Genomic DNA, 13,380 nt, shown 5'->3' on the forward strand with positions numbered 1-13,380 from the left:
TAAGGGTTGTAATTAAAAGTTTGAACTCATATAACTGTCCTTGTTTCTTCATAAAATAATTTAAGACCTTGTTATATATATATATATTGGTAGATATGGCAAAAATAAAATAAGTTGTATATAGAAAAGCCAGTATTTAATGTATTATTTTTACTACAAACCGTAGTGACGTCATTCTATGATCATATTGTATTTCTATTTAATTTGGAATAAAAATTACTAGACTTATGCCCGTACAACGCGGCGGTATTGGGGGTAGTGATGACGGAGGCCGTGATGGTGACGGTGGTGGGGGCGGTAGTGGAACGGTGATATTGTAGTTATTTATAGTGTTGGGGGATCTATACTGTAAATTATTTTATTAAGGGTATTATAAGTATATTGGAAAGAGATGTTTAGCTTAATGAATAAAGGAGAATGATATTGTTAGTTTTTCAAAAAGAGAAAGTTTAAGAGGAAAAAAAAGGGTGGTTTGTTTTATTAGAGAGTATATTATAGATTATTTATTTATTTTGTTAGTTTGTAGATTTAGGACCAGGAATTATTTAGCCCAAGGCCCACTCCGAAAATATACTATTTTAGCCCAAAAACAGAAGACTTTCACTTCACAAAATCAGAAAAACCCCAAATTCGCGTAATTACTAAACCCTAAAAAGAACCACTGAGACCTGAATAAGCCTGTCTTAATATCTCACCGAAATATATATATATATATATATACACACTGTAATTTGTGGTAGCATATATATATATATCAATATATTATCATAATCTATTTTCAGGTAATTATTTCAAATGAATAAATTCATATGCGTAATTCTTATCAAGTATTAATTAGATATTTCATTTTTTGCAGCCGAAGAATTGAATAGTAAAAAACAATGAGAGTGAAAGTTATATCACGTTCTGCAGATGAATTTACCCGCGAAAGGAGTAATGATCTTCAGGTTCGTTATTTTTATTTTTATATTATCATTTAATTTAATTTAATTAACTTCATATATGTATGCATATGTTAATTATGTATATATAATTAGTTTTGTTAATTGTAACTAAAATGATTGACAGAGGGTTTCTAGAAATTACGACCCGAATCTTCGGACCCAGGAAAAGGCTGTGGAGTATGTTAGAGCTCTTAATGCAGCTAAATTAGATAAGGTAGTATATATTTATGTATTTTTTTGAATTTTAATTTATTTTTTAAAAAAAGTTTTTATAAATGGTTTTTGAGGTTAATTTTGAATGTAGGTATTTGCAAAACCATTTATTGGAGCAATGGATGGGCATTTAGATGCTATATCTTGTATGGCGAAAAATCCTAATCATTTGAAAGGTGTATTTTCGGGTTCTATGGACGGAGGTAATAATCTTTTCTTTCTTTTTGTTATTTTGTAATTATATTCTAGTTGTTTGAAAGATTAGAAATTTAGTTTGAATTGACACTAAAATGGGCTGCCTATGCGAATGGAGCGGTCATTGTGGAAATTATGTAATCTCCGCCTCTTTGGGAATTTTAATTGGTCACAACTTGAGTAGTGTAGAATTATCTCTAAAGAGGACAGTTCGAGCTTTCTGAAATGATTATGTCTAATAAAAATCCATCATTTCTAAGTTTAAGTGTTTTACTTTAACCTATGTTTCAAAAATCCCTTGAGGAAAGAGAAAAACTATTTTATAAACTGCTAAAAGAATAGGAATTGACGCTCAGCAACCCTTGGAAAGTCGAGCCTTTGGCTCGGATGTACGTGGCCTAAATTGATATTCCTGTTGGCCGTGGTTGTTTCCTAGATGTTTAGGTGATGAGGTCTGATCTTACCACTATCCCATCTTGGAGAAGGTTCTTCATATTATATTGTCTTCGACATTGTTAACAATTTTTATTTAGAGCTTTGAAGCATTATCTATGCCAAATGTTTTGAATCAAGGGGGCTGACTTGTATAGTTATATGTACCATTGTCAAGTTCTCTTCTTTAATGAGTTTTTTTTAATACAATCTTGTTCCTTTGCAGATATTCGTCTATGGGATATTGCTTCAAGGTAATCCTTTGCCCTATTTTGACCTTGTAGCTTTCCAAGTTGCAAACTTGCAATGTTGCATGGAAATTATCTGTCAGTCTGATGCAACATATGTGCATTATCTTATTAATGGATTGATACATTAGATAGGATCATGTCCAGACATAGAAGTTATGTGGCCTTTTTTATTCTTATTTGGTTAGTTAGCAATCAAGTACAAAGTGTATTAGTATAATTACGTAAAGAGATCAATTTTATTCCAAATTCATGGAGCATATAGTGTTGGATGAAGTGTATTCATGTAGTGATAGGATATCATATTGAGCAAGTGGATCGCTTTTTGCTGTGATAAGTATGAATAAAATATGGTATCATCGTTTGATCTGATGTTTTCTTCTTGTTATACTACACTTCATTGTTAACAATGATGAAGCAAACACATTACAGATTACTTTTGCTGTATATATTAAAGAAGTCAAATGGTAGTGTGTTGAAGGAGTATATTCCTTATATTTTTCATTTGTACATTAGAGGAAGCTGATGCTCTCTGTTACTCTATGTGATGACCGTTTCTTCACTTTGTTTGCAGACAAACAGTATGTCAGTACCCTGGTCACCAAGGTGCTGTACGTGGTTTGACAGTATCGACAGATGGACGTATACTTGTATCATGCGGATCTGATTGCACGTAGGCCACCATTTTTTTTAATGCTAGCCTTAGTATCGGAGCAGTTGATTGTTCTGGTGTATGCTATAATATTGATATTTGTGTTTTTTACTCAATTGAACCAGTGTTAGGCAGTGGAGGGTTCCTCTTGCAAGTGGTATCGATTCAAATGCGTCAACTGACAGCTCTAATAAGGTCCAATGCTATCATATATTATTTTTTTTTGATCCAACTATTTAATGTTTGTGTTGCACTCAATAACCATCTAGTACAATTGGTTTTCTGTGGTTGCAGTCACTGGCAACGTATGTTTGGAAGAATGCTTTTTGGTAAGTTTACGTGGTTATATGTTAAGGATAGTCTAGACTTCTTGTCTATATTTTTTATTTACATTCCAGATGTACTGTATTTCCAAGTTGATTGCAACCAAGCGAAATCAGGAAAACTTCTTTTTCTGGGAAGTGGGGGCTTGAACCACTCTTATAGCTAGCTTGTCAGCATACATTATTTCAATCTTAATTTTTTTTTTGTTTCAAATAAGATGATATATTATGCACTGAGGTTCCATGTTGGTTGACTTTTAAATGGTTTGTTTTCAAGTTAGTTATTATTTTGAATTATTTTACTTAGTATAATATAAAATTGCCTTCAGTATCAATCCTTCGTTATTAGCTTTATAAGTTAACATAGTTAGTCATTTTCTAGGGCTGTGGACCATCAGTGGGACGGTGACTTATTTGCCACAGCTGGTGCTCAAGTTGCTATCTGGGATCACAATAGGTAATACTTTTGACTTGACCCAGATTTTCAATACATCGTCTATGGTGGTTCTGGTCTAATTGTCATACACTTATAGGTCACAGCCAGTTAACAGTTTTGAATGGGGAAATGACACGGTTATTTCTGTTCGTTTTAATCCTGGGGAGCCAAATATTTTGGCAACATCTGGCAGGTATGCAACATTCTTTCAATGATTTTAGATATGCAGCACCAATAATGATCTGATTTGTTTTGTGGTTAGGTTTACTTATTGTTGGTCAGAGCTTATTTGTTGTGGTTTGTGCTGTATAAGCATACTAAGTAGTAGTTATTTTTTAGCTAATTACATGTAATGTGATTTTGTGTAATTTACTGTATAAGTTATGAGAAGCTCTCAGAACATTAGCTATTGTTAGTTGAAGTATGGTGTCAATTTTATTTGTTTTGATTGTGCTGTATTAGTTTATATGCATAAACTTTCATTTTTAATAAGGGTATATAGGCTAGATACTTAGATTAGCCACTTACCTTTTTATTTATCCCTAAAAAGGTCACTGAATCTTTTAATTTTGGTCCGGTAAAGTCACTAAATATGGTTTTGCCGTTTTGCGTCCCAACTTAGGTCATCTATGTGCCCAAGTTTTCCTGTAGTGTCGGCATGTCGCATCTTTACTGTTGTTTCCCAACTGTTATACATCTTATCATCTTTTGCATTGGCAATGGTTTTTATCTGAAAGGTGCTCTTATATGTAGGCTGATGCTTGTATCTTTTTGCATTATAACCCCTTTCTTTTCTATTTAAAGGCTCCATTTCTTCTGTTTTGTGTAGTGATCGGAGCATAACTATTTATGATCTTCGGACATCTTCACCAGCAAGAAAACTTATCATGAGGGTATGCTTGGAAACATGTGTTTACCATGCTGTTTCTAGTTGTAAAAACATTTGTATGTCCGGGGATTATAGTGTGCTTATTCAGGATCTAACCAATGAAGACTTATTTATGCAGACGAAAACAAATTCTATAGCTTGGAATCCAATGGAGCCTATGAACTTCACAGCTGTAAGCCTACATATACATCATCACTTGCACTTCTTACCTCTCAACCAGCAAAAGTATGTCACATCACAAGTAGTAAAAAGGATTGGAATTTTGCCACTAATGCTTGGTATTTTGGCAGGCAAATGAAAATTGCAACTGTTACAGTTTTGATGCAAGAAAATTGGATGAAGCTAAATGTGTGCACAAAGATCACGTGTCTGCAGTGTAAGACAGCTACAGTGTTTTTAAATCAGTGAATTACTTTGAATGATTGACAATCACAATGATACTGAGTTTTGATATTTTTGCAGTATGGATATTGATTATTCACCAACAGGTCGTGAATTCGTGACTGGATCTTATGACAGAACAGTAAGTGTGTCAGTTTTATTTGTAGCCACTTTAATGATGAAAGCAGATTTACTCATAAATTGACTGGACATATGCAGGTGAGGATATTTCAATATAATGGTGGACATAGCAGGGAAATCTATCATACTAAGAGAATGCAAAGGTTTGCCCCCTTGGTGTTTATGCTGCTCTTTGTGTGAGGTTCTGTAACATGTCTTTGATAGAGTTGTCAATGACCATTTACAAAATTACACAGAATGGGAAGATTCAGTCTATGTATATCTCTAACGAGTCAGATTGGTATACTAATTAGTCTAGCTTATACAGGAACAATTTGAAAGTTATTTTAATGTTTAAAACTTCAATTCATACTGGTTAAGAATTCTGTAGTCTGTATTTTATTACTTTGAAATGATTGAAAAGATATACTTTTTGCAATCATATTCGTATAAAAAGATAATTTTTTTTACAAAAAGGCTTTGGGTTGGCCAAACCCAGTCACTAATTTGGTACCTTGCAAAATAAAAAAAAATAAAAATTCACCCATGTGGTACCTTGCAATATAAAGAAAAAACCCCACCCATTTGGCTTCCTACTTCGTAATATCATGCTATATCTTGGGCAATGGGCACTAACACGTGATCGATGCAGGGTATTTTGTGTCAAGTTTAGTGGTGATGCAAGTTATGTTATCTCTGGTAGTGATGACACCAATCTTCGACTATGGAAGGCTAAAGCATCCGAGCAACTTGGTGTTGTAAGTTTACTTTCTTTGTTTGGTCTAGCTGCCGTATATCTCATTAGAATGGGTTTGCCATGAATTTCGTTTCATTGTTGTTGTTGCCAGCTAATTTATGGAAGGCTTTTTTGTTGTGTTAATGGTGTTGTAAGTGTTTGGTCTATTAAAGCATTGTCTTTTAAATGCAGATTCTACCACGGGAGCGCAAAAACCATGAGTATATGGAGGCTGTAAAAAACCGTTACAAGCATTTGCCTGAGGTTAAACGTATATTAAGGTATTGCTAGTTTACATTAGTCATTGTTCAAACATAAAGTAGTCTCTCAAAAAACCCTAATGTACTGGGTGCAGTATTCTCTTGGCATCTTGTTGCTGAGTTTAAGTTTTAGTCACCTAGCTGCTTCGGGTGTTAATTGGAGTGAAACTGATTCAGTCAGACAACCAAAAACTCAAAGTTATGCATATTGCAATCAATAACATGATTAATCTAAACCAGTTTAGACAGGAAGCCAAATGCAAAAGTTAAGATATTTGGTTTGAAATAAAGCGAAGTCATTTCATTATTAATGAGGAACTCTCTAAACACAAAAACCGTTTAGCTTTGGGCGAACCAAGAGCCAGTTCTTTGTAAAATAATATACCAAAATTAAACCAATCTTTAAAAAAATTTAGATTCAGGAACTGTAACCGTATATAGTTTGTTTTGTTCTGGCTCTTTAAATTTTTGGTTTTCAAGGTCTGTCTTGTAGCTTCTATCGAAGGGTCTTTAGTATAGTCAGTGATGCCAAAAATTTGTCTGATTGATGTAAGATGGCATTTGGCACAAAACTGTATGTACTGGCTCCTTAAAGCTGTCAAATGCCATGGTTAAGAAAATTATCGCTCAAGGGTATGTTGGAGATTAATTTTTTCTGTTTTGATGTTTGATACAGGCACAGACACTTGCCGAAACCAATATACAAGGCAGGTAAAATGAGACGTGAGATGACTGATTCGGAGAAGAGGAAGGAAGACAGGAGGAGAGCTCATAGTGCCCCAGGAAGCATGCAAAGGAAGTCAATCCGCAAGAACAGAATTATTCAAGAAGTGGAATGATACAAGATGTTCCTCTAGGGAACTTTGGTATTCAATTTTGTTAATCTTTTAAGGTGTAATGAACAAGTAAAACAACACTCATTGCTTTCAATACGGAAATCTGTTTACTTTGTTTGTTAGTGCAAATTCTTTCTTAACCTAAATTTGGTTGTCAATTAACGAATTTACCCCGTGCTTACAAAGTTATAAGAAAATAACTGAGTCTCGTCCCCCTGCTCTCAACCATAGCATCAAAGTGAGAATTTGGTAAATTGTTACTTGTCGTTTTGTTATATATTTACATCTTAATTTCTAGAAAAGTGAAATACGCACCAAATCATAGTTTAGACCAAGGCGAGTTTAGCAAATTACGATCATGGACAGAAATTTTAGGCTCATTTTTCATGAAACTTTCTGTAACTATTACCTGCAAATCATTCCAAGACCAAAGTAAAACTTAGAAAAAAGTGCACTTTTGATTTATAATAAATTTTTATGCTTGTAGTTCTACTTGTATATTGGTCACACTCCTCTAGTCTTCTAAAAGGTTTTAATATTTAATTGAAACTTGAGATAGATAATCTCAAATGATATTATCACATTTATACGTATTGAAGATTTTAATTTACTTCATCCATACTTGATTCTTATTAACAAGAATCATCGCTAACAATAATAATTATCATCTTTCACAATGTGTTCGGGTTATCGTATTATGTAGATACCTTTCTAGTTAAGATTTAATGCTTTTTTTTTTTACTATTTTTGTAGGGGCGGTACTAGGGTGGGGGGTTCAATGCCTCCCTCCAAATTTAAATTTTGTTATTTATTTTTAAATTTTTCATAAAATTTTAAAAATTTTCTATAAATTTTTAACATTTTGTCCCCTTTTAGATTTATTTTTCATAAGTTTACCCCTTTGGAATTTTTTTCAGGTACCGCCTCTGTATCTTTATATTGTAAGATCAGCTAATATAAAGAATGATTTTGGAGTTTTCTAATCATCATAAGTCGTAATAAAACAATGATTTAGGATAGGTATTTAAATCATCGATATAGTAAAATATTTCCCCAAATTTAAATACATATTTTATTTTATTGTATATTGTTCGTTCGCGATATATATATATATAAAGAAAAAAGAAAAGAAGAGGAAAAAAGAAGGCGTAAATATATCGGCAAAGAAAACAATCTCTCGGAACAAAAAATGGCTTCTGCTGGTGGTGCTGGTAAAAGATGGCTTCCTCTCGAAGCAAACCCCGATGTTATGAATCAGGTTCTTCTTCTACTTTCCTTACTTTTTTTTCTTTTTCCCTTTCATATTCAATCACGGCCCCTTCTTGTTTTAAATCCTGTTACTACTATCCTTTTTAATAAAAACAATATATATATGTATTTGGAGTTTGTATGTATGTATTTCTTAGTATAGTGCTCCTTTTTAATAGACCGTGGTCTTTTTGAAAAGAGAATGCCGGCTAGAGTTGAGTAACGCTAACTTTGGTCAGAATCCAATTTCCCCGAAAACCTAAGGGAGAAACGAGTGGCTCGGTGAATCAACCAGAATATGGGCGCGGGGACTCTCTAGGGGAAAATTATAGTTTTAATAAGTTAATTTCTGTAAAAAAAATTAATTAATAGTTCTTATCAAGTTACTAAAAAGTTCATTTTTATAAAAAAATAATCCGTGTTTTTGTGTGATTCTTATATTTAAGAATTCGAAACCATAAGTTACCATAAATTAAGCTGGTTATTATAGAAATGTAAAAACTGAACGTTTAAGGTAAAATGTATAGACTTATAGGAAGTAAGTAACACCCAATACCGTCTTCCCTAGGTTATGGGTCCCAATAACGTCTATGATGGTGTATGGGGCAGGCCGAGATTTAGACAACTTTACCCCTATTAAGGTAGAAAAGGACCTCTAGCCTTTGCAAGGATCGAACCCTTAACCAGTGTCTCTAGATGCAAGGGTGTTATCAACTTGATCCAAGCGTTGCTCGTTAAGGTTTAAGTTATAGGGGCATATTAGTAATTTCAACTCTTAACGTTTTAAAAGATTACGAGAAAAATATGTAATTCTTTATACAGTAATATCTATGTATAGACATTTTTGCAATTGGTCCTGCTAAATTATTGTTCACTAACTTATAGTACTCCAAGAGTAGGTGATGATGTGAATGTGTTTACTTACATTAGGTATGGCTGTATATTTTTATTTATGATTTTGTATTATATATTATATATATATATATATATATATATATATGGATGGATGACAGTTTCTTTGGGGGCTTGGTCTTGAACCGGGTGTGGCGGAATGTAATGATGTATACGGGTTGGATGAAGAACTCTTGGAAATGGTACCTAAGCCTGTCCTTGCTGTTTTGTTTCTTTACCCAATTACTCCCGAGGTTTGTTTTCCTTCTCAAGATACCACCTTTCTTCTATCATTCTATGTTGAGTACGTGATGTTATGATTAATGTTTTGTTTTACTTGTGTTTTAGAGCGAGCAAGAAAGATTGAAGCAAGAAAGTATCATTAAACAGGTGTGATGTGTTACTGATCGTCATCAACAGTGTCCTTTTGGTCATATTTATGTAGTCTTTGTATCTGATTAGAATATTTTATGACTGCAGGATCCTTGTGACGGAGTTTACTTCATGAGACAAACAGTGGGAAACGCATGTGGAACCATTGGACTTCTTCACGCTATAGGCAACATTACCTCAGAGATCAAACTTGGTACGCCATTGTTACATGCTTTATTGTGTCCTGTTTAGGCTGTGTTAACAATCACGTCGTTGACATGACCTTAAGGCTCTCATGAGTTCTATCAAGTCCCTTTTTTATGAATTCTTAAAATTTCATGTGGTTCGTTCTTATTTGGCTCGTCTCTTTAAGATTTTATTCTTCACTTTTCTGTCGTCAATTGGTATAGCTTTTGATGTTTATTTATATGTAACCTTTTTTGGCATATATAATATATCAATCTTCCTGCCAGATATATGGTGTTCATCACTAATAATAAAACGAGGGAAATATCTAAACTTTTATTCATCACTACTATGGCAATTGGAAACTATTAGGAGTTCAAAAAGTTACTTGATATGCATATCGTATACTCCACCGCGGAACACATCAGGAGTTTGTGACTATAGTTTTTTATGTTCGTTTTCTAATGTGTTTATGAACAACTTTTTAGCTATAATTCACCCCAAAAACTTGGTTTTTATAGGGCACATGTACTAGAAGTTGGTTGATTAGATATTAGATAAAAGATCTACCGAAGATTTAAAGACCCAACTTAACTTTAGTCTAGTTATATAGGAAGAAAAAGGAACATCTTTCATTATAGCATGCTCATCTCTAGACCTGTAGCCTCCTCAAGGCAACTGAATAGTTAGTGGACATAGGGTTTTAGGGTCCCTATATTGGCCCCATCCGGATCATCTCAGGCTCTAATCAAACATGTCTATGAGCAAAACTCACACACACAAAATTATTGTCCCAGAATCATTGTTGATCCATAATCAAGAATCAGAAGATAACAATAAGAACAAGAAAAAAGAATGAACCCAGACTTAATATTTATTCTTCACTGATCGAATAAGGGTTGGTTTTTTTACAGACGCACATATGGGTATATATATACATGTTGAACCGACCTATCCAACCAACAAACCTGTTGGTAACCGGTTCCTATGACAGTTACATATAAGACTTACAATTAACACCCCTTATCTAGTTAAACAAAACACTTCTAACATAAAAAAACGTACTTATGACTAATAACACTTTGACCCATTACACAATCAAACTTGGGTTGAACAATTAAGCCCAACATTCAACCCCCTAATTGTTAACCCATGTTTGATTCTTCAATCCTTCCTTGTTGTTCCATAACACGACTGTTTGTTGCATGCAACATACTTTCTCTTCTCACGAATCCATCTTGCAAATTTGAGAATCCAATCGTGTCCTCTATCAAGCAATCTTCTCTGGTCCTCTTGACCCATTTGCTTTCAGACATGGCCTCTCTAATCCCTCCTGGATATGCCATACAACGTTTGAAACACGCATTGCGCCTTCTCCTGAATTTGCACATGTCCCGTAACACTTTTGGTTCCAATCTTTCCTCATACAACAACGAACAGCCCTTCTGGCCTTTCTTTGATGAACCACTTTACACAAAACAACAGCCCGTATGACTTTATCTCTGTATTCCAATGCACAGCAACAAACAACAACCAACTTTGTGTCTTCTAATCTTAACTTTCTGATGTATCCGAGAATACCAACAAATCTTCTTCCCTAATGTTCTTCAATCAACCATCTTGCTTTTCATTTGACCGAACACCCTCTTAAATTCTTCACCAATTTCTGCCATAATCCCAACACATACAATGATTCTTTGTCTTCTTGACTGCATCGCCAACAGCAACTTCCTCTCGTTCTGTCTTTCTCTGAGATTCACAAACAAATTGCTCACTCTCACTAATTGGATTAAAAACAGAAAAACATACCACTGATCTTCTGATGATGATCGGCCATCTCCTACTGGATTGAATGAAGAAAAAAACAGGAAAAAACGGTACTGAAAAACTGAATCAGAGGAACACCTTTGATTCTTTGATTTCTGGATTGCAACAATGATTTTCGATCTTCTTTAAAGCCCTCGGCTCTGATACCAATTATTGTCCCAGAATCATTGTTGATCCATAATCAAGAATCAGAAGATAACAATAAGAACAAGAAAAAAGAATGAACCCAAACTTAATATTTATTCTTCACTGATCGAATAAGGGTTGGTTTTTTTACAGATGCACATATGGGTGTATATATATACATGTTGAACCTCCAACCAACATACCTGTTGGTAACCGGTTCCTATGACAGTTACATATAAGACTTACAATTAACACCCCCTATCTAATTAAACAATACACTTAACATAAAATACGTACTTATGACTAATAACACTTTGACCCATTACACAATCAAACTTGGGTTGAACAATTAAGCCCAACACCCTAGACTGAAATTAATGAACCCGGTACAATAGTTAATTTGAATGCTCACTAGTTCCAATTGCTCTTTTATTTCGAGTTATGTTATATATCCAGGGGCTATATAATAGTTAGTATTTTTATGATAAAAAAGGTTTGCTTGTGGCTCTATATATCAGCTATTGCAATGTATAAATTTTAATCAACGTATTGGTGTTCCCTTTTTCCAGTTGAGGACTCATTTCTGGACAGGTTTTACAAGTCCACTGCAAGCATGGATCCGATGGAGGTATTATCATCTTTCTTAAAACCATGTCTTAATTAATTGAATCTGGATATGAATCAATTCACATTTGTATACAGCGTGCTTTATATCTTGAAAATGATAGAGAAATGGAAGTAGCACATTCAGATGCTGTAGCTGCTGGTGAGACCGAGGTGAGTTCATTTTGTACCATGGACTTGTAGACCTTACTTGTAATATACATTTACCTTAAGCTCACATCTCTTTGTGCAGGCTTCTGACAATGTGAATGATCACTTTATTTGCTTTGCATGTGTTAATGGTAAGCATCTCTCTCTATAATATCTTCTCAGTTAAACCTTATGTTGAGTGGATCACTAGGCTTAATAACACTTGCAATTTTTGGCAATATGAATATTTTGCAGGGAAATTATATGAGCTTGATGGAAGGAAAACTGCACCTGTTTCACATGGCCCTTCTTCACCAACCACCGTGTTGCAGGTAACTTTTGATAAGTATACGCGTATTAGATGTTGAAAACCACCGGGAAAGGAAAAACCTTGGTTATGTTTGATGTATTAGGGACTTCATCATATTAGCAGTGTTCAGACAATTTGCCGATGGATGGTATGGGTGGGCAAGGGTTATTGGTTGGAACTCTTCATTTTTGGTATGGGTCAAAACTGAGCTAGTCCGGGTTGGGGTTGTCCACCACTTTTTACAAAATGGTTATCTTTTAACAAAACAATTTCCCCCTTTACCACATAGAATGAGTTTTGCCAGTTGGCCCTTCCTCCTGTGACCTATACATACAAATGACTTGAATCTCCCCCTTTACCACATGCACATTTAGCAACGTAAATCTTTTATGATGATTTGCAGGATGCTGCCAAAGTGATCAAAGGAATGATAGCCAAAAATCCAAACTCAATGAATTTCAATGTCATTGCCATCTCCAAGAAAGAAGCATAACCACATTGACATCGTTTTTAGCTTACCAGACATTTCCATAGCCGGTCTTTTTATACATTATACCTTAACTTAGAAACGGTTTGTTCATATTACATTGGTCATTTTGCTTCTAGATTTCAACAAAATCCCGTTTTCGTGTTTTCATTATTTGACTCGAGTGCACGATCTTACATACACCCCTTGACCAAACCTTTAACTGATACCCTTTTGTATGTGAACTGATAAAGCCTTTTTCATTCATAACAAAAGACTAGCAATGACACTGATATGGTTCATATTAGTCTCAAAGTACTCAAAATGTGTCAAATCTTTCTTTCTGAAAAGAAAAAGATGACATGGTACAATACAATGTCCCATACAATGTCTGATCATTATCATGTTCACCTGTATTAAAATGCAAAAATGGGGACTATTTTATGACTATTAAACTGTACATAGTCAACATACAATGAGGGTATCAGATATTATGAGGGAGTGATATGTGAATTTCAAAATTTGATATGATATGC

The 13,380-nt window shown here is 34.2% G+C and overlaps 2 protein-coding genes across 2 annotated transcripts; both read left to right on the forward strand.

Annotated features, from left to right (window-relative positions):
* Positions 1-659: 659 nt before the first annotated feature.
* On the forward strand, positions 660-6,794 carry LOC122599767 (DDB1- and CUL4-associated factor 13). The gene is made up of 18 exons (XM_043772332.1): positions 660-782; positions 857-947; positions 1,069-1,158; positions 1,249-1,360; positions 2,011-2,038; positions 2,607-2,705; positions 2,810-2,879; positions 2,979-3,013; positions 3,390-3,464; positions 3,541-3,636; positions 4,273-4,336; positions 4,451-4,504; positions 4,623-4,708; positions 4,795-4,855; positions 4,933-4,997; positions 5,486-5,591; positions 5,762-5,850; positions 6,506-6,794. Exons 2-18 carry the CDS (start codon positions 882-884, stop codon positions 6,666-6,668), a joined length of 1,359 nt encoding a protein of 452 aa, XP_043628267.1. The 5' UTR covers positions 660-782; positions 857-881; the 3' UTR covers positions 6,669-6,794.
* Positions 6,795-7,792: 998 nt separating this feature from the next.
* LOC122600265 (ubiquitin carboxyl-terminal hydrolase 3) lies at positions 7,793-13,015 on the forward strand. Its single transcript, XM_043772961.1, has 9 exons — positions 7,793-7,923; positions 8,927-9,058; positions 9,153-9,194; positions 9,285-9,390; positions 11,885-11,943; positions 12,018-12,092; positions 12,172-12,220; positions 12,324-12,400; positions 12,782-13,015. The coding sequence occupies exons 1-9, from the start codon at positions 7,855-7,857 to the stop codon at positions 12,869-12,871; spliced, it is 699 nt and encodes a 232-aa protein (XP_043628896.1). The 5' UTR covers positions 7,793-7,854; the 3' UTR covers positions 12,872-13,015.
* The last annotated feature ends 365 nt before the right edge of the window (positions 13,016-13,380 follow it).

Source organism: Erigeron canadensis, chromosome 5 (genome assembly GCF_010389155.1).
Source record: "Erigeron canadensis isolate Cc75 chromosome 5, C_canadensis_v1, whole genome shotgun sequence".
NCBI classification, from domain to species: Eukaryota; Viridiplantae; Streptophyta; class Magnoliopsida; order Asterales; family Asteraceae; genus Erigeron; species Erigeron canadensis.

Coding starts and splice junctions, on each gene's coding strand:
- LOC122600265 (XM_043772961.1), top strand. CDS start 7,855: ATGGCTTCTGCTGGTGGTGCTGGTAAAAGATGGCTTCCTCTCGAAGCA. Junction 9,391..11,884: donor TACCTCAGAGATCAAACTTG/GTACGCCATTGT, acceptor CCCTTTTTCCAG/TTGAGGACTCATTTCTGGAC. Junction 11,944..12,017: donor CAAGCATGGATCCGATGGAG/GTATTATCATCT, acceptor ATTTGTATACAG/CGTGCTTTATATCTTGAAAA.
- LOC122599767 (XM_043772332.1), top strand. CDS start 882: ATGAGAGTGAAAGTTATATCACGTTCTGCAGATGAATTTACCCGCGAA. Junction 1,159..1,248: donor ATGCAGCTAAATTAGATAAG/GTAGTATATATT, acceptor TTTTGAATGTAG/GTATTTGCAAAACCATTTAT. Junction 4,856..4,932: donor CTGGATCTTATGACAGAACA/GTAAGTGTGTCA, acceptor GGACATATGCAG/GTGAGGATATTTCAATATAA.